This window comes from Cervus canadensis, chromosome 11, assembly GCF_019320065.1.
Source record: "Cervus canadensis isolate Bull #8, Minnesota chromosome 11, ASM1932006v1, whole genome shotgun sequence".
NCBI classification, from domain to species: domain Eukaryota; kingdom Metazoa; phylum Chordata; class Mammalia; order Artiodactyla; family Cervidae; genus Cervus; species Cervus canadensis.
In genome coordinates, this window is record NC_057396.1 from 25,131,432 (window position 1) to 25,156,490 (window position 25,059).

General features: G+C 43.6%; 1 protein-coding gene and 1 pseudogene across 1 annotated transcript in view; one reads left to right on the top strand and one right to left on the bottom strand.

Annotated features, from left to right (window-relative positions):
- Positions 1 to 424: 424 nt before the first annotated feature.
- Positions 425 to 1,275, top strand: LOC122449230 (annotated as a pseudogene).
- A 17,397-nt stretch (positions 1,276 to 18,672) lies between these two features.
- The window catches only part of DSCAML1 (DS cell adhesion molecule like 1), a 365,655-nt gene continuing 359,268 nt past the window's right edge, over positions 18,673 to 25,059 (bottom strand). Inside the window, exons 29-33 of the mRNA XM_043481523.1 lie at positions 24,841 to 24,959; positions 24,389 to 24,541; positions 23,589 to 23,783; positions 21,485 to 21,796; positions 18,673 to 19,699 (exon numbers count right to left, since the gene is read on the bottom strand). Coding sequence (XP_043337458.1) covers positions 19,224 to 19,699; positions 21,485 to 21,796; positions 23,589 to 23,783; positions 24,389 to 24,541; positions 24,841 to 24,959 — 1,255 coding nt within the window. The 3' untranslated portion in view covers positions 18,673 to 19,223. The remainder of the gene's footprint in view (positions 19,700 to 21,484; positions 21,797 to 23,588; positions 23,784 to 24,388; positions 24,542 to 24,840; positions 24,960 to 25,059) is intronic.

Here is a 25,059-nt window from a genome sequence, read left to right on the forward strand (position 1 = left end):
AGGACCTAATGTATAGCACAGGGAATGCGGCTCAATACACTTTAATAATCTAAATGGGAAAAGAATTTGAAAAATAAATACATGTATATGTATCACTGAATCACCTTGCTGTATACCTGAAATTAAAACATTGTTAATTATCTATACTTTAATATAAAAATTTAAAGAAATAGGGAATTACGATTTTAAGATATTTTATTTAAGCCTCATGGTAACCACAGGGAAAAACCTGTAGTAATTATACGCAAGAACGTGATAAACAAGTCAAAACATTTTGATACCACAAGACATCAAAACACACAAAAAGACAGCAGGATAAGAAACAATGAACAATAGACCTAGAAAATGAAATGGCAGCAGTCCTTATTTACCATCAATTACCTTAAATGTAAACAGATTAAACCCTTCAATTAGAAGACACAGAATGACTGAATGGGGAAAAAAAGGTCCAAAGAACTCTGCGCCTGAGAACACGGCGGCAGCCGCTTTCGCGGTCCCGCGGGGAATTCAGCTGCGGGTGTTCGCTGAGCGGCTGCTGCGAGGAGGGGTCCGGGAGCTCCTCCGGCCGCGACCTGTAGGGCGCACCCCCGGCTCGGAGCGCGACTTCAGCCTGTCTCTCAGTCGGGGCACGGTCATTGTAGAGAGCTGGTGGAAGGTGCCGCTAGCGGGAGAAGGCCGGAAGCGCCTGCACCGGCGACACCGCGTCTACAAGCTCGTGGAAGATACGAAACACCGGCCCAAAGGCAGCCTGGAGCTCATCCTCACCCAGTCTGCGGACAAACTTGGAGTCCGAGGTGACCTGGTCTCGGTGAAAAAAATCTGTGGGCCGTAATCAACTACTTCCTGAACGACTGACTGTATGCATCTCCTGAAAACAAGAAGCTGTTTGAAGAGGAGAAATTGCTGAGACAAGAAGGAAAACTAGACAAGATCCAGACCGAGGCAGGTGAGGCGACAGTGAAATTTCTGAGGAGTTGTCACCTGGAGGTAGGAATGAAGAACAAGGTCAAATGGGAGCTAAACCCTGAAATAGTTGCCCGCCACTTTCTCAGAAATCTTGGCGTTGTGGTTGCCCCACACGCATTAAAGTTGCCCGAAGAGCCCATCACCCAGAGGGGTGAGTACTGGTGCCAGGTGACGGTAACTGGACTTGACACTGTGAAGGTACCTATGTCCATGGTGAACTTTGAGAGGCCCAAAGTCAAAAGATGTAAGTACTGGTTAGCCCAGCAAGCTGCCAAGGGAATGATCTCCACCAGCTTCCAGAAGATCTGAACCTGTTCTCCCTCGAAAGCAGCGAAGAAGAAACAGAGGAACGGTGGAGCAAAGATGAACCAGTACTGTGATACTGCTCCTAGCTCTAGCCAAATAGGGAATTTTAGAGAGCGTATGGAGGCAGCAACAGCAGACCGGACTGTATGTATGTGTTGAATCATCCATATTTGCCATCTTTAACAGTTATCACTTTGGCCTTATTGGGGATGCCTGCTCCAGAAGTACAGGCTGTGGATTTGATAAGCTAAATGTTAATAGACCAAAAGAGTCTAGATCCTATTTAGCCTCTTCCTTCATTGGAATTCATTGCAATAAATGGTAGAGCTAGCTAGCTTATATTCTCATCATCCAAACTGAACATTGTATCTAAGAAAAAATAAAAAGCTTGTGTTCTTAAAAAAAAAAAAAAATCCAAAGATGTGCTGCCTTCAGGAGAATCATTTTAGCCTTAAAGCCATATAGACTAAGAGTAAAGGGATGGAAAAATGTTTCAAACAAATTGTAAGAACAACAGCAAAGCAGGGGTAACTATACTTACATCAGACAAAACAGACTTTAAAAGTGATAAAGAGACAAAATCATTATATAATGATCAGGGGGCCAATATATCAAGAAGATAAAGTAATTGTAAATATTTATGTGCCCAATGTTGGAGCACATAAACACATAAAGCAAAAGTTAAGAGCTAAAAGGAGAAATAAACAGCAATACAGTAATAATTGAGGTCTTTAATACCCCACTCTCAACAATGGATAGATCATCTAGACAGAGAATTAATAACAGTGAATTTGAATAAGACTAGACCAAGTGAACCTAACAAACATATATAGATGTTCTATTGGACAATAGAATATACATCCTTATCAAGTGCACATGAAAATTTTCTAGGATAGACCATGTATTAGGTCACAAAACAAGCCTCATAAAATTCATGAAGACTGAAATCATACCAAGTATCTTCACTGGTAACAATGGTATGAAACTAGAAATCAGTAAGAGGAGGAAAATGGAAAATTCACAAACATGGAAATTTGCCAACACTCGTATGAACAACTATGGATCAAAGAAGAAATTAAAAGGGAAATAAGAGTACCTTGAAACAAATGAAAATAGAAACACAATGTTTCAAAACTTATGCAATGCAACAAAAGCAATTCTAAGGAGAAAATTCATTAAAAAAAAAAAAAGTCCAAAGAAACAAGTTTATGCCATAATGAGCTTGAGGGGGGAAAATAAATTGAGCCCAAGGTTAGCAGAAGGAAGAATTAGTAAAGATTGTGTGTGTGTGTGTGTGTGTGTTCAGTTGCTCAGTTGTGTCCGACTTTTTGTGACCCCCATAGACTGCAGCCCACCAGACTCCTCTGTCCATGGGATTTTCCAGGCAAGCATATTGGAGTGAGTTGCCATTTCCTACTCCAGGGGATCTTCCTGACTCAGGGATTGAACCCACATCTGCTTTGGCAGGCAGATTCTTTACCACTGAGCCACCTGGGAAGCCAGTAAAGATTAAAAGTAGGAATAAATAGAGAACAGGAAAACAATAGAAAAGATCAACCAAACTAAGCTGATTCTTTAAAAAGATAAACAAAATTAACAAACCTTTAGCTACACTAACCAGGGGAAAAAAGAAGGACCCAAATAAAAACTATAAACAAAAAAGGAGTCATTACAACTGACACCCCACAAAGTATCCTAAGAGGCTAATGTGAACAACCGTACACAAGAAAACTGGACGACCTAGAAGAAATGGAAGGACTCTTTGAAACATACAAACTACCAAGACTGGATCAGGAAGAAGTAAAACGTCTGGATAGACCAATTACTAGTGATGAGATTGAATCAGTAGTAAAAATATCTCTCAGTGAAGAAAAGTCCAGGACCAGATGGCTTCACTGGTGAATTTTACTCAACATTTAACAAATCAATAATCCTTCTCAAACTCTTTCTAAAAATTATGAGCTGAAAACACTCCCAAACTTATTTTACAAGGTCATTGTTACCCTAATATCAAAGCCAGAAAGGGAGCTACCAGAAAATAAGACCCTGATGAATAGAGATGCAAAAATTTCAATAAAATACTAGCAAAGTGAATTCAGCACATTAAAAGGATCATTCACCATGATCAACTGGGATTTATATGTGGGGTGCAAGAATGGTTTAACATATGTAAATCAATAGACGTGACACATCACATTAATAGAATAAAAGAAAAAACCATGTGATCTCAACAGACTCATGAAAAGCATTTGACAAAATTCAGTATTTATTCATGATAAGAACTCTAGACAAATTAGGAATACTAAGAATGTACTTCAACATAATAAAGGCCATTTATGATAAGCCCACAGCTAATTTCATACTCAGTGATAAAATGTTGAAAGCTTTTTTTCTAAGATTAAGACAAAGGTTCCTACTCTCACCACTCCTATTCAACAGAGGTGATTAGGTGAGAAAAGAAATATAAGGCATCAGAATTATAAAGTAAGATGTAATATTGTCTCTGTTTGTAAATAACATGATTTTATATTCAGAAAATCATAAAGACTCCACCAAAAAAATACTAGATCATGACTTCAGTAAATTGTAGGATACAAAATTAACAAACAAAATCAGTAGTGTTTCTATATGCTAACAGCAAATTATCCGAAAATGAAATAAAAAATCCATTTACAATAGCATCAAAACCAATAAAATACTAAGATATATTAAAGAGGTATAAGATCTCTATTCTGAAAACTACAGAATGCTTATTGATGAAAGAAATTGAGAAAGAAATAAAATAAATATTCATAAATTGGAAGAATAGTTAGAATGTCAATACTAATCAAAGCTATAGACTCAATGCCATCACTATCAAGATTTCAATGACTTTTTTTTTAATAGAAGTAGAAAAACATTAAAGTTTATGTGGAACCATAGAAACCCTGAATAACCAAGACAACCCTGAGAAAGAAGAACTAAGCTCGAGGTGTGATATTCCCTCCTTTCAAACTGTATTACAAAGCTGTAGTAATCAAAACAGTATGATACTGGAATAAAATAGACAAATAGACCAATGGAACAGAATTGAGGCCCTAGAAATAAACCCAAGTATATATGTGTGTGCTAAGTTGCTTCAGTCATGTCTGACTCTTTGCAACCCTATGGACTGAAGTTCACCAGGCTCCTCTGCCCTTGGGATTTTCCAGGCAAAAATATTGGAGTGGGCTGCCATGTCTTCCTCCAGGGGATCTTCCTGACCCTGTGATCGAACCCACATCTTTTATGTCTCCTACATTGGCAGGTGGGTTCTTTACCACTAGCATCACCTGGGAAGCCCCAAGTACAGTCAATATTTGATAATATTTGATAAGAGAGTCAAGAATACTTAATGGAGGAAACACAATCTCTTTGATAAATGAAGCTGGGAAAATTGGATATTCACATGTAAAAGCATGAAACTAGACCCCTGTCTTACACCACTCACAAAAATTTACTTGAAACGGATTCAAAAATTAAATGTAAGACCTGAAATCATGAAACTTCCAGAAGAGAACCTAGGAAAAAAACTCCTTGATGTGGGCCTTGGCAATGATTCTTTGGATATGACACCTAAAACAGAGCTACAAAATAAAAAACAAGTGGGACTACAAAAAGTTAAAAATTTTCTGCACAGCAAAAGAAACAAAGTGAAAAGATAACCTGTGGAATGGGGAAAGATATTTGTAAGCTGTATATCTGATAAGGGTTAATATCTAAAATATATAAAGAATTTATACACCTCAATAGTAAAACTCCCAATAATCCAGTTAAAAATGGGCAAAATCCTGAAGAGACATCTTTTCCAACTAACAGGTACATGAAAAGATGGTCAGCATCACTAGTCATAGGGACGTGCAAGTCAGACCCACAAATAGGTATCACCTCATGCCTGTTAGAATGAAAGTGTTGGTTGCTTAGCCGTGTCCAGCTCTTTGTTAGAATGGCTATCATCAGAACGAGGAGAGAGAACTGCTGGCAAGAACGTGGAGAAAAGGGAAACCTTGTGCATTGTTTGTGGGGCTGCAAATTGGTATAGCCACTGTGGAAAACAGTATACTCGGGGGCTTCCCTGGTGGTCCAGGGGTTAAGAGTCCGTCTTCTGATGCAGGGATGAGGGTTTGATCCCTGGTTGGGGAACTAAGGTGCCACATGGAGAAGCTGGTGGCACAAAGGCTGCCCGCGGTGGCCTGTGGGCTCCTCTAGCTGTGGAGCACTGGCTCTAGAGGAACTGGGCTCTGTGGCTGCGATGTACGGGCTTCCCTACATGCAGCACAGGCTTGGTTGCTCCACATCATGTGGGATCTTAGTTCCCCAACCAAGGATCAAACCTAAGTTTTGGACAAATGCATAAAGAAGTTGTGGTACATATATACACAATAGGATACTATTTAACCTTAAAAATTGAGGAAATTGACAAAGACAACATGGTTGTCCTTGTCTTCAAGGACCTTCAAGGCCTTATGCTAAGGAAGACGGAGAAAGACAAATATTGTATGATCTCACTTATATGTGGAATCTAAAAATAACAAACTAAAACAAAAAAATTTTGTTTGGTTGTTGGACTGGGGTTCTCTGACCAGCATCATTGCTTTGAGGCTGAGCCACACGTTTTTGTTTTCATAAGAGTTATACTTTCTTAAAGGTAGTTGTAAAGATATGAAGGTGTCCATGATACTTCATGAACAGAGTGCCTAACACAGTAGACTCTCCAACAGAGCAGCAGTTATTATTGTGTTACACTGGATTATTTTCTCATGTCTTAGCACTCTATGCTGAGAGAACCAAGGTTCATGAGACCTCAGTCTTCATTGGTCTTCCATGATCATTTCTCCCACTCTTTACTTGCCATCCATCTATCTAACATGTTATGCACTTCTGTTATGTCAAGCACTGTCCTGGTTAACTGGGAAGGGATAGGGCCATTCTCTGCCATTGGTGGTACCAAGACTTTGGGTGAAAGTCAGAGAGGCAGACCAGGCTTACTGTAAACGGGGCAATGCTAGCAGAGCTGTCCAAAGGTGAAACGTGCTGGCTTGGGAAGTGATGCATTCTCTATCAGGAGGTAAAGCATGTGAAGGCCAGGTAATCCTTACTTATTGCAGAAGAGGTTCAAGATTTGGATGGAAGTCTGAACTAGGTAACCTTGAAGGCATTTTTGAATCCTGAGAGTCACTGATCCTTAGAGACACTAAAACCAAACATGGATCACCTCCAGGGTAACACACATCTGATGGCTGTTGCCCTTTCTTCCTAAGAGCCTTGCTGCCACTGCCCAGATGATATGGATTCTGGGAGGAGGGACAGAGCCCTGATTGGTTCCCTCACCCTCATCCTACACAGTTACCCTCCCCTTTCTGAACTCCTCAGCTGCCGTTCCCCAACACTTCGCCTGCATAGGTGTGGGTGAAGCAGAGATGGCATTTGTGGAGATGTCCTGAATCTGAGTTATGGAGGGAAGGTTTCTATGGGGGGTCAAGTTCCTCCTCATCTTCCGCGTAGGTTAAGAAGGTGCTAGCTGTTGTTAAGGTAAGTGCCGAAATCTCAGTGACTTAACAAAAGTTGGTTGTTTTGCTCATAGAAAGTCCAGTTGGCATGGGTGGGGGTGGGGCACAGATTTGCGTAGATGTATAGGAACCCAGGCTGACTGAGGCTCTGCCATCCATAGTAAGTGGCTTTTGAGCTTGCATTGACATCCAGTTGGAGAAAGTGATGGGTGGCTAAGTCAGGCCTGAAAATAGCATGCATCACTTATACCACATTCCACTGGACAGAACTTAGTCTTAGGGCCCTATCCAGAAGTCAGGGAACTAGAAACTGTAGTCACTAGCAGGGCAGCCACTTCCCAGCACCTATGTAAAATGTGAGTGTGTGTGAGTGTGTGTGTATAGTGGGGTAAGCATGAGGCTTTGGCAGGCAACTAGTTGTCTCCGATATATTCTCTTCCCCCAGGCTTCCATTTTCAGGACTCTGCCAGTTTTGACACACAGCAGACAGAGAGCCCTTTGAACATTAGAACTGATCCACTGGCCCTTTGCAGCCCCAGTGCTTAACTCAGTGGTTGGGCATAAGGGTTTCGGGGTATTTGGTGAATGAATAAATGTTCGACCATCATTTTTCTGGCTACAAATACTGCCATCAGATGGCTGGCAGAAAACCATTGGGCGGTTCCTCAAAAATTAAACATAGAATTACCATTTGATCCAGCAACTCTACTTAGTTGTATACCAAAAAGAATTAAAAACAGGGATTTAAACAATCACTTATACACCAATGTTCATAGCAGCAGTATTCAGTTTACAAACGGAAACAACTCATGTCCATCAATAAGTGAAAGGGAAAAAAAGTGTAAGATATATATAATGGAATATTATTTAGCCTTAGAAAGGAATGAAATTTTGATACATGCTTCGACGGGGGGAACCATGAAAACATTGTGCCGAGAAAAAGAACATAGACAAAAGGACAACACTCTGATTCCACTTATATGCGTTTTCTAGATTAGTCTCATTAATAGAAATGAACATAGAATGGTGGTTACCAGAGGCTGGGTGAAGGGAAAAGGGGAACTAGTGCTTAACAGGTATAGAGTTTTTCTTTAGGAAGATGAAAACGTTCTGGAAATAGACAGTGGTGATGCATGACATTACAAGTGTACTTAATGCCACTGAATTGTACACCTAAAGATGGTTAAAATGATCAGTTACAAGAAGAAAGCTGGACAACTCACAGATACGTGAAGATTAAACAACATGCTGAGCAACAAACGGGTCAATGAAGAAATCAAATGAGAAATTAAAAAATGCCTTGAGGCAAATGAAATGGAAATATACCCAAATTTATAGAATGCAGCAAAAGCAGTTCTAAGAGAAAAGTTAATAGAGATAAATGCCTACCTCAAGAAACAAGAAAAATCTCAAAACAACCTAAATTTACACCTAAAGGAACTAGAAAATGAACAAATGAAGACCAAAGCTGGTGGAAGGAAGGAAATAAAGATCAAAATAGAAGTAAATAAAATAGAGACAAAAAAGACAATAGGAAAGATATGGTTCCCTGAGAAGAAAACTGATATAACTAACTAGACTCATTTAGAAAACAAGGAAAGGCTCAAATAAAGACAATCAGGAATGAATGAGGAGGCATTACAGCTGATGCCAGAGAAATACATAGGATCTTAAGAGACCAATATGAACAATTACATGCCAAATTGGGCAACCAAGACAAAATATATTCCTAGAAACAAATACAAATACAAGCTTTCATGGCTGAATCATGAAGAAACAAAATTTGAATAGACCAATTACTAGAAAGGAGATCGAGTCAGGAATTAAATGATACCACCCTAATGGCAGAAAGCAAAGAGAAACTAAAGAGCCTCCTGGTGAAGGTGAAATAGGTGAGTGAAAAAGCTGGCTTAAACCTCAACATTGAAAAAACCAAGATCATGGCATCTGGTCCCATCACTTCAAGGCATATAGGTGGGGAAAAAATGAAAACAGTGGCAGATTTTATTTTCTTGGGCTCCAAAATCACTGCAGATGGTGACTGCAACCATGAAATTAAAAGACATTTGCCCCTTGGAAGAAAAGCTGTGACAAACCTAGACAGTGTATTAAAAAGCAGAGATATCACTTGACTGACAATGGTCTGTATAGTCAAAGCTATGATTTTTCCAGTAGTCGTGTACAGATATGAGAGCTGAATGACAAAGAAGGCTGAGTGCTGAAGAATTGTTGCTTTCAAACTGTGGTGTTGGATAAGACTCTTGAGGATCCCTTGGACAGCAAGGAGATCAAACCAGTCAATCCTAAAGGAAATCACCCATAAATATTTATTGGAAGGACTGATGCTGAAGCTCCAGTACTTTGGCCACCTGATGTGAAGAGCTGTCTCATTGGAAAAGACCCTGATGCTGGGAAAGATTGAGGGCAAGAGAAGAAGGGGGTGATAGAGGATGAGATGGTTGGCTGGAATCACCCACTCAATGGACATGAGTTTGAACAAACCCTAGGAGATACTGAAGGACAGGGAAGCCTGGCATGATGTAGTCCATGTGGTCGCAAAGAGTTGGACATGACTTAGTGACTGAACAATAACAACAAACTAAAGTCCAGGACTGGATGGTTCACTGGTGAATTCTACTGAACATTCTAATAAGAATACATACCAATCCTTCTCAAAATCTTCCAAAAAATAGAAAAGAAAGGAACAATTCCAAACTCATTGTTAGGCCAGCTTTATCCCACTACCACAGCCAGGTGAGTACACCACAAGAAAATTACAGGCCCAAACCCCTGATGAATATAGATGTAAAAATTCAACAAAGTATTAGCAAAAGAATTCAACAATACATTAAAAGAATCCTACATCATGATCAAGTGAGATTTATTCCAGGGATGCAAGGATAGTTCAACATCTGCTAATCAGTCAACATTATACACCACATTAACACAATGAATTCTTAGGCTTGCCTGGTGGCTCAGCTGGTAAAGAATCCACCTGCAATGCGGGAGACCTCGGTTTGGTCCCTGGGTTGGGAAGATCCCCTGAAGAAGGGAAAGGCTACCCACTGCAGTATTCTGGCCTGGAGAATTCCATGGACTGTATAGTCCATGGGGCCACAAGGAGTCGGACACAACTGAGCGACTTTCACTTTAACACATTAAAGGATAAGAATCACATGATCATCAATAGATGCAGGAAAAGCATTTGACAAAATCCAACATTCATTTATGATAAAAGCTCTCAGTAAAGTGGGTATACAGGGAATATACCACAACACAGTAAAGGCCATATATGACAAACCCACAATTAACATCAAATGGTAAAAAGTTGAAAGCTTTTCCTCTAAGTTAAGGTACAAGACAAGGATGGCCCATTCTCTCCACTTTTATTCAATATAGTGTGGAAGTCCTAGGCAGAGCAATTAGGCAAGAAAAAGAAATAAAAGACACCCAAATTGGAAAGGAAGAAGTAAAACTGTCCCTTTTTGTAGATGACATGATATCATATATAGAAAACCCTAAAAACTCCACCAAAATAAAACCTGTTAGAATAAACAATTCAGTAAAGTTTCAGGATATAATCAATATACAAAATCTGTTATGTTTACATACACTGTTAACAAACTATCAGAGAAATTATAAGACAACCTCATTTACAATTGCATCAAAAAGAATAAAATACCCAGGAATAAATTTAACCAAGGAGGTAAAAGTCCTATACCCTGGAAACTACAAGACACTGGTGAAAGAAATTGAAGAAGTAATTGGAAAGATATTCTATTTGGAATATGGATTGGAAGAATACTGTTAAAATGTTAATACTATCCAAAGAGACTTAAACATTTAATGCAATCCCTATCAAAATTTCAGTGGCATTTTTCACAGAAATAGAACAACCAACCCTAAAATTTGTGTAGAGTCATAAAAGACACCCAAGAGTCTTGAGAAATCAATCTTGAGAAATAACGACAAAGCTGGAGGCAACATCCTCCCTGATGTCAAGTTATATTACAAAGCTATAGTAATAAAAACAGTATGGCATAAAAATAGACACGTTGATCAATGGGCCAGAATAAAGTCCAGAAATAAGCCCACACAGATATGCTCAATTAATTTATGACAAAGGCACCAAGAACATATGATGGGAAAATGACAGTCTCATCAATAAATATTGTTGGGAGAACTGGACAGCCACATGCAGCAGAATGAACCTGGACCACAGTCTTACACCATACACAAAAAATGAACTCAAAGTGGATTAAAGACTTGAATGGAAGACTTGAAATCATGAAACTCCTACAAGAAAGCATAGGCAGCAAGCTCCTTGATTTCATTTGTGGTGAAAATTGTTTTGGATCTGACTTCAAAAGGGAAGGCAATAAAAGCAAAAATTAAAAAGTGGGATTGTGTTGTTCAGTCACTCAGTCGTGTCCAACTCTTTGCAACCCCATGGACTGCAGCATGCCAGGCTTCCCTGTCCATCACCATCTCCTGGAGCTTGCTCAAACTCATGTCCATCGAGTCCGTGATACCACCCAACCATCTCACCCTCTGTCATCACCTTCTCCTCCTTCCTTCAATTTTTTTCCAACTTCAGGGCTTTTCCAATTACATCAAACTAAAAAGTGGGATTACATCAAAGTAAAAGTTTACTTCACAACAAAGGGAACCTTCACAGAATGAAAAGGCCACCTACTAAGTGGGAGAAAATACTTGCAAATCATATATCTGATAAGGGGTTAATATCCAAAATAGAGAACTCATACATATTAAATGAAAAAAATCTGACTGAAAATGGGCTGGATTCAATGTTATGTGGCAGCCTGGACGGGAAGGGAGTTTGAAGGAGAATGGATACATGTATATGCATGGCTGAGTCACTTTGTTGTCCACTTGAAACTATCACAACATTGTTAATCATCTATACTCTAATATAAAATAAAGTTTTAAAAAATGGGCAGGAAAATCTGAATATCTTTCTAAAGAACACACATAGATGGCCAAGAGGTACATGAAAATATGCTCAGCATCATTAATGAGAGAAATACAAATCAAAATCACAATAAGATAGCACAGCACACCTGTCAGAATGGCTATTATCCAAAAGAAGTAACAAGTATTGGTAAGGATATGGAGAAAAGTATACTCTTGTACACCATTAATGGGACTCTAAATTGGTATAGCCACTATGGAAAACAGTAGAGTTTCCTCAAAAAAATTCAAAATTGAACTATCACACAATCCAGCAAGTCTATCTCTATGTATTTATCCAAAAGTGAAGTTGCTCAGTCGTGTCCGACTCTTTGTGACCCCATGGATTGTAGCCCATGGAATTTTCCAGGCAAGAGTACTGGAGTGGGTTGCCATTTCCTTCTCCAGGAGATTTTCCTGACCCAGGGATCAAACCCAGGTCTCCCACATTGCAGGCAGAGGCCTTACCTCTGAGCTGCCAGGGAAGATGTGTTTATCCAAAGAAACTGGAAAACACTAATTTGAAAATATATCTATATCCCCATGCTCATTGCAGCATTATTTACAGTAGCCAGGACATGAAAGCAACCTAAGTGTCCACTAATGCTAAATAAAGAAGATGCAACATACACACAATGGAATACTATTCAATATCATAAAAAGCATAAAATCTTGCTGTTTGTGATGATATGAATGGATCTTGAGGGCATTATGGTAAGTGAAATAAGTCAATCAGAGGAAGACAAATACTGTATAATTTCACTTATACATGGACTATTAAAGCAACAACAACAAAGCCCTATAACTCCAAGCTCATAGAGACAGAGAACAGAATAATGGTTGCCAGAGGTGGTGGTTGGGGAGATGGATGGTGGAGTGGGCTAAATGGATGAAAGGGGGTCAAAAAGGTAACAAACTTCAGCTATAAAATAAGTAGGTCATGGGGATATAATGTACAGCATGATAACTATAGCTAATAATACTGTATCACATGTTTGAAAGCTGAAAGAGTAGATCTTAAAAGTCACAAGAAAAAAAACTGGTAACTCTGTATTGAGACAGATATTAACTAGACTTATTGTGGCGATCATTTCAGTGTATACAAATATCAAATCATATACATACAATATGTCAACTAAAAATAAATATATTCTTCACTTTAAAAAGTTAAGCATGGAATTACCATTTGATCCAGCAATTCCACTCCTAGTTATATATCTGGAAGAATTGAAAGCAGGGAGCCAAAGAAGTCGGAGAAGGCAATGGCATACCACTCCAGTACTCTTGCCTGGAAAACCCCATGGACGGAGGAGCCTGGTAGGCTGCAGTTCATGGGGTCACTAAGAGTTGGACACAACTGAGTGACTTCACTTTCATTTTTCACTTTCATGCATTGGAGCAGGAAATAGCAACCCACTCCAGCGTTCTTGCCTGGAGAATCCCAGGGACAGGGGAGCCTGGTGGGCTGCCGTCTATGGGGTCGCACAGAGTCGGACACGACTGACGTGACTTAGCAGCAGCAGCAGCCAAACAAGTACTTATACACCAATCTTATAGCAGCAGTATTCACAAACAAAAGGAAACAATCCAAGTGTCCATCAATAAGTGAATGGGATAAAAATGTATATGTACATGCAGTGGAATATTATTCAGTCTTAAAAATGAGTGAATGTTTTCTTTCTTCTTTTTGGCTGCTCTGCACAGCATGAAGAACTTCTCTGACTAGGGATTGAACCTATGCTCCCCTGCACTGGAAGCATGAAGTCGTAACCACTACACTGCCAAGGAAGTCCAAAAGGAATGAATGAAGCTTGAAAATGTGATGAGTGAGTGAAATAAGCCAGTTGAAAGAACAAACACTGTATGATACCACTGACATGAGGCATCTAGAGTAGTCAAATCATTAATAGTAGATAGTAGAATGGTGGTTGCCAGGGGCTGGGGCGGGCAGGGGAAATGAGGAATTAGTGTTTAATAGGTACAGAGTTTTTGTTTGGGAAGACGAAAAAGTTCTGGAGTGAATAATAATGATGGTTACACCACAAGGTGAATATACTTAATGTTACTGAATTGTGCACTTCAAAATGCTTAAAATGGTAAGGAAGCAATCTCATTTATCATTGCATCAAAAAGAATGAAATATCTACAAATAAACCTACCTAAGTAGGCAAAAGACCTGTACTCTGAAAAAGTATAAGATGCTGATAAAGGAAATGGAAGAACACATAAACAGATGGAAAGATATAACATGTTTCTGGACTGGAAGAAAAAATATTGTCAAAATATACTACTCAAGGCAATCTACACATTCAATGAAATTCCTATCAAATTACCAATGGCATTTTTCACAGAACTAGAATAAAACACTTTTAAATTTATATGGAAACTCGAAAGACCCTGAATAGCCAAAGCAATTCTGAGAAAGAAAAATGGAGCTGAGGGAATCAGACTCCCTGACATCAGACTATACTACAAAGCTACAGTAATCAAAACAGTATGATACTGGCATAAAAACAGAAATACAGATCAATGGAACAAGGTATAAAGTCCAGAAATAAACCCACCCATCTATGGTTAGTTAATCTATGACACAGGAGGCAAGAATACAGTTGGGAAAAGGCAATCTCTTCAATAAGTGGTGCTGGGAAAACTAAAAAACTACATGTAAAAGAATGAAATTAGCACATTCTCTAACACCATACACAAAAATAAACCCAAAATGGATTAAAGACCTAAATATAAGATTGAATACTATAAAACTCTTAGAGGAAAACATAGAAAGAACAATTCTGACATAAATCATAGCAAAATCTTTTCAGATCCACCTTCAAGAGTAATGAAAACAAATATAAACAAACAGGACCTAATTAAACTTAAAAGCTTCTGCACAGCAAGAAGCCATAAACAAAAAGACAACCCATAGGAGAAAATACTTGCAAATGAAATGACTGACAAGGGATTGATCTCTAAAATATACAAACAGTTCATGTAGCTCGGTATAAAAAAAAAAAAAAAACAACCCAATCAAAAAATGGGCAGAAGACCTGAGCAGACATTTCTCCAAATAAGACATATTAGATGGTCAAAAAACACAAGATGCTCAACATCACTAAATATTCGAGAAATGCAAATTAAAACTACAATAAGGTTATTACCTCACACTGATCATAATGGTCATCAGAAAGTCAAGGTACAACAAATGCTGGAGTGGGTGTGGACACTGTTGGTGGGAATATAAATTGAGAGTCACTATGGAGAACAGTGTAGAGGTTCCTTAAAAAACAGAGCTACCATGTGATCCAGCAATCCCACTCTTGGGCATATAACCAGAGAAAACCATAATCTGAAAGGATACATGCACCCCAGTGTTCATTGCAGCACTATTTACAGTAGCCAAGACACAGAAGCAACCTAAATGTCCATCGTCAGAGGAATATATAAAGAAGATGTGGTACATATATGCAATGGAATATTACTCAGTCACAAATAAGAAGGAAATAATGCCATTTGCAGAAACATGAGTGGACCTAGAGATTATTACACTAAGTGACATCAAAAACAAATATCTTATGATATCATCTATATGTGGAATAAAAAAAACTATACAAATGAACTCATTTACAAAACAGGAAGACTCACAGGCTTTGAAAACAAAATGATGGTTATCAAAAAGAAAAGGTAGGTGGAGGGATAAATTAGGAGTTTGGGATTAACATATGCACACCACTATATATAAAATAATCAATGAGGACCTACTGTAGAACATTTCCCTCATAGCTCAGTTGGTAAAGAATATGCCTGCAATGCAGGACACCCAGGTTCGATCCCTGGGTTGGGAAGTTCCCCTGGAGAAAGAAATGGCAACCCACTCCAGTATTCTTGCCTGGAGAATCCCATGGACAAAGGAGCCTAGCAGACCACAGTCCTTGGGGTCACAAGAGTCAGACATGATTGAGTGAGTAAACCACCATCACACTGTATAGCAAAGGAACTCTACTCAATATTTCATAATCTATATGGGAAAATAATCTAAAAAGGGATGAATATATGTACATCTGAATCACTTTGCTGTTCACCTGAAACACAATATCATAAATCAACTATTCAGTTCAGCCTCTCAGTCGTGTCTGACTCTTTGTGACCCCATAAATCAACTATACTCTAATATAAAATAAAAAAAATTTTAAATGGTTAAAATGGTAAATGTTAGGTTGTATCTTTTCCCACACATACAAAAAATACAAATGCCTGGGTTGCATGTCCACAAATTGTGATTCAGTTGGAATTGGTGAGATCTGGATCACTTTTTTTTTAAACAAGCATCTCAGGTGAATCTGATGTGCAACTAAGATCCACAGGTCTAGCTTTGGTTTTTAGAAGGGAGAGAGCAGGGGCATGCTCTCTCAGAAGCCCTTCTAGAGGAGGGCTTTTTGAATTCTAGGGCACGTATGAATCCTCTAGGAATTTTGCTAAACTGCATTCTGGTCCAGTGGTTCAAGGGCGGGGCCTGATATTTCACATTTCTAACAAGTTCCTAGGTGATGCTGCTGGTCTGTGGACCACAATTTGAGTATCTAGATTCTAGAGACACATGGTGGCTTTGTCTGTGGTAGACAACATGGAGATCTGAAAAGGAACTAGAAATATTTAGGACAGCTGCTCCAGACAGAGTTCAGTGATGCTGAGCTGGGGATGTGTGAGCAGGAGGTGAGCTGATGAGTGAACTAGCTCCTGCTTACCCATCCTAACAGGCAACCTTGTGGTTTAGCTGAAAAACCCATCAAGGTTAGATGAAAAAACCCATCATCAGCATACAAAATTGTGTGGATTTTGCCCCAGTCTGTCTGAATTTCCAGGACTTGTCTCTCTTAGTAAGGGGCCCAACTCAACTGAGCACAAATGAAGCTGGCGTGTGCTTCATTGCTCTCATGCCTCTTCAAGTCCTTTTCCTTCTACATGGTCCACCTCTGGTCCCAGGCCTTCTCCAACAGACCCCCCAGAGCCAAATCTCTCCCCTCCTATTGCTGTCCCCTGCCAGAGTCAGTCCATCAGAGGCACTCCTTCACTCTGGCCCACCCAGTGTGTTGTATTGGTTCTCTTCTCTGAATGGCTCATGAACAGTTCCACACCGGCCACTTTCCTGCCAGTAAGTCCAGCTGGGTCCCCTGGACCTGGCATCATCCTCAGGGTAGAACTGAAACTCAGTCTCTGAACAGTGGAATGCAGGGCAGCGTGGCTCACTGGTTAAGGATTCAGACACTCCTGAGTTTGAACCTCATCTCCATCTCTTCCTGCTCCTCTGACTTTGGATAACTTACTCAGCTCTGCAGGGCTCCAGCTTTCTCGCCTGCCCAATGGAGATCGTGATGCCTGCTTCCATAACCTGCCGTGAATTTATATTAGCCAGTCCTCAGTGAGACCTAGGGGCTTGACCACTGTGCCTACAGTTTTGGAGGTGACCTGCAGATAGCGTGTGCAGCCCTGGGAGGCAGCCTGTCCTCCAGTCACTCAAGGAGCCTAGAGGGCCTTTTCTCACAAATGCCGTCAGCTGGTTTCCCCCACAGCTTGGGTGGATCTGGGAGGCCTGAAACAGAGTCTCCCCAAGGGTCTAGATGTCACCCAGGAACACATAACCTTTGCCTTCTCCCCTCTTTCATGCCGACAGCCCTTAACCTGACATGTAGTTACCCAGGGCCGGAGCTCCTGTGTCTGCACTTGCGAGGGCTCAGAAAACGTTTGTGGAAAGAGCTGCTTTTTTGAAAAGCACTTCTATTCAAGGTTATGCATCCCAGGGAAGGCTCTCCGGTGGCCCAGACTGACGGGTACCACTCCTATCCTGCACAAACCTTCCCTTCCTCCCTCCCCACCCACCCCTGGGGTCCCCTTCCCACTTCCTCCTCTCGAGGGAGGTGCAGTGGGACCAGCAGGGCCCAGACTCACCTTCCTTCCAGATTCGGGGTCCACAAGTCAGCCTTGACTTGGGGTGCTGAGTGCAGGACCTCCCTGTGTACTTCTGAAGGGCACTTCCTTCTCACCCAGGGGGGCCTGGCCACCATGGAGGGAGACTGTGAGCGCCCCTTCCGGAGGCTTTGGCATCTCCTGGGTCTATCCTCTCCCCACCGCCTATCCAAACTCTTATGTCCTCTAGCCCAGCTTACATGCTCTTTGACCCTCTTGTGAGAACTGGCTTCTCTGCGTGTCTGCACGTGGGTGTGATTACGTCCACCTGAATGTAACCATATGTAGCTCCTCTGATACTAGGCATGGTGCCTGGTGGGCTCACTGGCCTCATTCTCTCTGGCTGAACCCTCTTCCCCTCCTTGTGAGCCCTTATCACCTCTCGGACCTCTGATGACCTCACTCCTTCCCCCTTTGGGCTCATCTTGCCCTAACAGGAGTTAGCTGAGAACTTCAAGCTTTGGCTGGCCCACACCAGGATAACATAATCTCTCCCTCCCCGTTTAGAGGCACCGTTTACACAACTTAACAGCCCACTAGCTGTTAAGAGTAGCTTTGTTCACCTGGCTACACTGCATTCTCCCAAAGGGCAGAAGCCAGTAGACACAGCCCCCCACCGTCATCTCGGCTCCCCAGTGCTCTCACCGAGGTTGCTGCATTTCACTGACAAGTGAACTGTGGTTCAGAGATGTTTAGGAGTTTGCTCAAAGACACATAGCTGGTCCCTTGTAGGGCCCAGCACAGAACAGAGAATGGAACAGATGCCCAAGGAGGCAGCTTGGCTAATGGAAAGTCTTTTAAAAAGTTTAACGTGCTGAGCTAAAGCTGGTCTTCTCAAAGTCTCTCCCCCAGAGACCGACGGCCTGGTAGAGGGGCCTCTTGTCCCTGCCTCCTTACTGACCCTTGCCAGATGGGAAAAAAGCCACCACGTAGAAACATAACCTTTATTGCACACGGCGCTGGGTCTTTTTTCATAGAAAAAGGTATTAACACATAAGCATCTGCAAATTGAAGCAACTCCTGGTTTTTTTTGGAACAGTAAAATCGCATGCAGTGTCTCTGAGCTGGGATCCTGGTCTTTGTCAAAACCACCTAGATTGGAGGGAGGGTGAGTAGGAGGGAAAAATTGCTGAGTCTTTGTGCCTCTGTCTCAAAATAAGGTGAGAGAAATATATAGATATATAGCTCGTCGCTGTGCTCCTCTCTCTCTATATAGGTATATATCTCTCCACACAGATTTTGTGGGGTGGGGGATTTGACATGTACTGTCAAATTCTTTGTGCCCTGGCTTCATGGAGAAGAAGAAAATAGTTTCATTTGTACAAAAGAGTTCTATGTACAGGCGTTCATGACTCGGGGGGCTGTTTTCTTCCTTGTGGGTGGGTTTTTGCCTGTCAGTTTGATATAAATAATGCAGGAAATCAGCCAAGTTGGTGTGTGAGAGCCGGAGGTGCACACAGGTCCAGGCTCGTGGCCGCTCTTCCGGCTGCGCCCCTACACCAGGGTGTAGGACTTGGAGTAGGCCCCGGCCCCCTGCTTCTGAGACCTCCCCACCCCCGACGTGCTCATCTCGAGAAGTGAGTCCCTGGAGCCCCCCATTTTGGTGTGTGGGCCCCCGGCCCGCGGAGGCTCGGTGCTGGGGGCCGGAGGGGCGGTGCTGGGGGCCGCCGGGGGCTCGGCGGGGGCGGGACCGGGGGCTGCGGGGGCCGGGCCGGCGGGGGGTGCCGGCATGGCCAGAGTCCTCTGAGGTAAGGTGGCGGTGGAGGCGGCCGTGGGGGCCCCGGGGTGCGGAAGGCCCAAGGGCTTGCTGGCAGGGTCCAGGGTCAGGTGGCGAGCCTGGGGGTGGTAGGTTCGAGTCACGTTCCTGATGGAGGCCTCGCGGGGCGGGACCACGGGGCAGGGCTCACGCCCCTCCGCCTTTCGGAAGAAGGCCTCGGACTTGGCGTACAGGGGCAGGTTACAGTAGTCACCTGCAAGGGGGGAAGCGCGCGGTGTCAGCGGCAGACGCCCCTCGGAACCAGCCTGTTCCCCCGCCCCCAGCCCTCGGTCAGGCCCTCCACCCACGCGCAGTAACCAGTCAGGGAAAGGTCAGTCACGTGGCCTCTCTGAGCCTTAGTTTCCTCATCTATGAGATGGGGATAATCTCATCTCCCGACAGTAATTCTGTGAGGAGGGAAAAAGCTCTTTATCGGAATCAACCAGGCAAATCGCTCCACCAAGAATGGCCATGCACCAACCCCCATGGAATCCAGAAAGAACTGTCAGTCAGTCAATCCTGCCCATGTTGGTGCCGGGTGAGGTGTCCTGTGTTGGGTCAAATTTCCCGTGTTGGGTTTCCTGTGTGGCTCAGACGGTAAAGAAGCTGCCTGCAGTGAGGATCCCTGGGTCGGGAGGATCCCCTGGAGAACGGAATGGTAACCCACTCCAGTATTCTTGCCTGGAGAATTCCATGGACAGAGGAGCCTGGAGAGCTATAGTCAGTCAGTCCATGGGGGTCGCAAAGAGTTGGACACAACTGAGCGACTAACACACACACACAGGGAAAAGGCACAGCGTTGCTCAATAGATTGATCCCTATTGTTAACTGTTCACTATAACTGATCAGCTTCAGCTGGTGGTGGGCTCATTGCTAAACATGGTCATCCTAAAAGCTCTGTTAGAAAGCTTTTCTATACCCTGAGAAGGAAGGAAATGTCACTCCTTGTCAATTCCCCGCATTCAACCTGATTCTGTCCTCTGAGGACCACCAGGGCAGGCCTCCCCCTTTTCCCAAGCCGCCTTTCAGACGTCTGAGTCAACTTCGTTTCTGCATCCCTCTCCCCCGTCCTCTCTTCTCCAGGCAGAATGTTCCTCCTTTCTCACAGTGCCTCCACAGGACACGCTTCCAGGACCCACATCCTGATCCACCCTGTGAGCACCCTGTGCACCGGCCTCTCTCCTGTCCACTGTGCCAGGGACTCTTTAGGTCATCTCATTTAGACCCCACAGACCCCTGGATAGATTAATAGCTGTTTGGATTTTGCAAATGAGGAAACTGAGGTTCAGAGAAATTAAGTAACTTACCCAAATTCACAGAGCTGGGTGGGGAGGGGGAGTCATAAAGGGCTGCTGGGCTCTTAGATCTCTGTTCTTTTTGTTAACCCGTGCTATTCTCTAGATGACCCTGAACCCCTAGGTCAGCATGGCCCCTTGGCAAGGCCAGTGCTGAGCAGACCAGACTGCCTGGTTTGACAGCCTATGCTTTGCATACGGTGGCCCTGATGTCCACTGGTGGGCACCCTTGCTTCCCTCCCCTGGTTATCCTAGACCTGCCCTGCTGACCTCAAAGGGCATATACTCTGGCCAGGGCCGTGGAGTCAGATGTCCCAGTCAGGCTGGGTCACTGCCCACCATGAGGTTAGACCACCATGGACCTAGCTGCCAGGATTACTCCTTAACTCCGTGCCAGGCACGTACATAATTTTTAATGCTCATTACAACAATGCAAAGTATATGCTCTCATTTACATTTCAAAAACAAGAAAATTAAGGCCAGAGAGGTTCCATGACTTGCTTGAGGTCACAGAGGTATTAAGCATTTAGACAGGATGGGAACCCAGATCTGCTTGCTCCCAAGTCCTTGCTCTCTGCACTACACCCCCCTGCCAAGGAGCCGTGCTGGGTGGGCGGGTAGGGTGCAGGCAGGGCTAGGTCCTAGCCTGAGCTCAGGGGGTTGGAAGGCAGGGACACAGCAAGGGAGGCGGTCTGAGCACTCACTCTTGTTGGCCCGGTGAGGGATGGGCACAGCCACGTTCTTCCCCCGGTCAGCATCCTGGGGCTTGGGTGGGGAGGCGGTGAAGCGGCAGATGCCAGGCTCTGAGGGTGTGCTCATGGACGTCATGCTGTCTGCATTCTCGTTGGTGCCCGTGGTCATCTGGTCAGAGGAGCTGTCGGAGATGAAGCATTCGGTGATCTCAAACTTGGCATGCTGCAGTTGCTCCTCCAGCTTGGCGTGCTCGTAGGCCCGGGCCAGCTCCTCATAGGTGGAAGAGGCGCTCTCCGTGGACACCATGCTGTTCCGTCCTTTGTCTTGGGAGATGGAAGGCACAGAGTTAAAAGGAAATGAGTGGCACCCCCATATTCATTGCAGCATTATTTACAAGAGCCAAGACATGGAGGCACCTGTATGTCCGTGAGAGGATGAACAGATTAAAAAGACACACACACACACACACAGTGAGATATTGTTCAGTCATAAAAAAGGAAATCTTGCCACTTGGGAAGATATGCATGGACCTCAAGGGCATCATGCTAAGTGAAATAAACCAAAGAAAGACAAACACAGCATGGTATCACTTATACGTGGATTCTAAAAACACCCCAAAACAACAGCAAACAAAACCCCCAAGCTCACAGATACAGAGAATAGATTGGTGGTTGCCAGAGGTGGGGGATGGGAGTTGGGCAAAATGGGTGAAGGTGGTCAAAAGGTACAAACGTCCAGTTATAAAATAAGTAAGTCATGGGAATATAAGGTACAGCATGATAACTATAGTTAATAATACTATTGAATATTTGAAAGTTACTAAGAGAGTAGTTCTTTCAAGTTCTCATTATAAGAAAAAAAAACTAATTATATGTGGTGAAGGATGTTAACTACACTTACTGTGGCGATCATTTTGCAATGTATACAAATATTGGATCATTATGTTGTACACCTGAAACTAAATGTTATATATAAGTTATAGCTCAATGAAAAATAAAGTGGACTTATGAGGAGAGGGTGTAGATGAGACCAGATTGAGCAGTTACCTTAACCATAACCCCAGTAGCCATCTGAAGGCCTGACTACGGAGTGGACGAGGCTCACAAGACCCTGCTCTCTCTGTGAAGGTAGTGGTGGTGGCAAAAGTGGGATAATAAAATATAGACTTTTGGACTATGTGGGAGAAGGTGAGGGCAGAATGATTTGAGAGAATAGCACTGAAACATGTACATTACCATATGTAGAACAGATGACCAGCGCAAGTTCGGTGCATGAAGCAGGGCACTCAGAGCTGGTGCTCTGGGACAACCCAGAGGGATGAAAGGAGGTGGGAGGGGGGTTCAGGATGGGGGACACATGTGCACCCATGGCCAATCAACTGATATTGGTGCATATTAATACATGGCAAAAACCACTACAATATTGTAAAGTAATTAACCTCCAATTAAAATCGATTCATTAATTTAAAAAGTGGGATCGTTGACTAACAAAATGCAAAACATCTTTCATTCTTTTTGAAATCCATTTGTTTATGGCTGTGCTGGGTCTTTGTTGCTGTGCGGGCAAGTGGGGGCTATTCTCTAGTTGCGATGTGTGGACTTCTCATTGTGGTGGCTTCTCTTGTGGAGCACAGGCTCTAGGGTGCCCCGGCTTCAGTAGTTGCAACACACGGGCTCAGTAATTGTGGCTCCTGGGGTCTAGAGGACAGGCTCAATAGTTGTGGCACACGGACTCTGTTGCTCTGCAGCATGTGGAATCTTCCCAGATCAGGGATGGAACCCATGTCTCCTGCATTGACAGGTGGATTCTTTACGACTGAGCCACCATGGAAGCCCACAGCTTTCATTCTTGATAATAAGCATCACCCTCTGAGCAACCCTTAACCTCTTCTCCAACAAACATCATGTGCACCATTTTCTCCATCATTTTTTGGGAGAGGAAAATGAAATCCTTGACAAGAAGAGCTCAGTTAGGTCAAGTGTTTTGTGACCAGCTGGAAATGAAACTGACTGGGGCCTTGGACTCTGTGAATGGAGTGGGTAGGAGTGGGGAAAATAGAAGATGGGGATGGGGGAGCCTGAGGAGAGTGAGCAGGAACCAGGTCCCTGGGCTTACCTGTGTCCTGGGAGAGGCTGGCACTGTAGCTGTCACTCTCGGTGACAGTAACACCATGCTGGGAGCCCACAGTGCGCCAGTCGGAGGTGAGGGTACGGGCGGGCGTGGAGGCCTGACACTTGGTCAGAGTCCACTGGCTTGAGTACCGGTTCCGGGTGCTGTGGGCTGACTTCACATTCTTTCTGGACACTGGATCTGCACAGAGGAAGCAAGAGCTAGCACCCTCCAGCTGCGGCCACTCAGGCTTGGGCAGCTGGCATTTACCAGAAAGGGCGGTGGGGACCAAGGGAGGAGGCAGGAGCAGCTGCAGAAGCTCCCTTGGGAAAGCTGAGTGTGCTGCCTTTCCTGAACACACAGCTATCCACAGAGGAGGAGGACAGCAGTGTCAGGCATACGGGCAGTGGGCGCATCCTAGTCCTCCCCGGCCACCCCATCTTTTCTACAGTCACCTCCTCTCCTGCTGCCTCATGAGTATGATTCCCTACAGTCCTGGATGTATTCTGTCCTTACGTCCAGAGTCTCAGTGCAAGATGCAGAGGCCCTTGGAGAGAAAGAACAACTAACCCTCTCAAAATTTCTAGGGAAAGAAAGTGAGGCCCAGAGAGATAAGGTGAATGATATGCATAAGGCCACAGCTAGTGGGTCTGTAATCAAGGTCTCTAGACTCTAATTCCAGTGTTCTTTCCATTCTTCCATGCTGCTCCTCCCTCCTTTAAAAAAAAAAAAGCCACTTCTGCATTATGCTGTGCCCAAGAAACCCCATCTGGGAGGAGGGCTGTCTCCCAGGGGATGGTGCTTACTAGTGCCAGGCCGGATGTCAGACATGTCGATCAGGGGTCCTGAGCTCTGGATGAGGGCTGGGTGGTGCAAGGAGACACCGGTGCAGAAACTCTGAGGATTGACAGCCTGGCTGAATTCAGCATCAGTCACAGGGATGGTGGCCTTGTCATCTCCTGGAGGAAGCAGCACAATCAGCAGGAGTCCTTCCCTTAGGGGACCAGCTTTGCTCCCCAAATTTCTCTTTGTCTTTATCTGACATTGAACCCAAGAAAGGTCAGGTCAGGTCTCCCCATTAACAGAGGAAACCCAGTCCTAGAGAGAAGCTGCAGTGAGTTCTGGGGTTGTGGAGTTGTTGATGGGGCTGCTTCTAGAACCTCGGGCACTATCTGAGGACTGGTGGTTGCTTTTCATGGGATGTGGCGTGGGGAAGCCCCCTCAGCAGGACAGAGAGCTCGTGGCACCTGTCACTCACCCAGCTGCTTGATGCCCTCCTTGTCCTCGATGAGCAGCTGGACCCTGGGGATGTCAATGTGTAGCCGTGGGCCCTGGGGTGGCCCCTTCACGGGGGTGTCAAAGCTTCGGTTGTTCTTGCTGTGGGGAGAAGGGCTGGAGGTGGGTGACAAGGCAGCCACAAAGGGTTGGGGGAGAGGTTTTGCAGGATAGTGGGGTCTTAGAAGCCTGTACCCTGGGT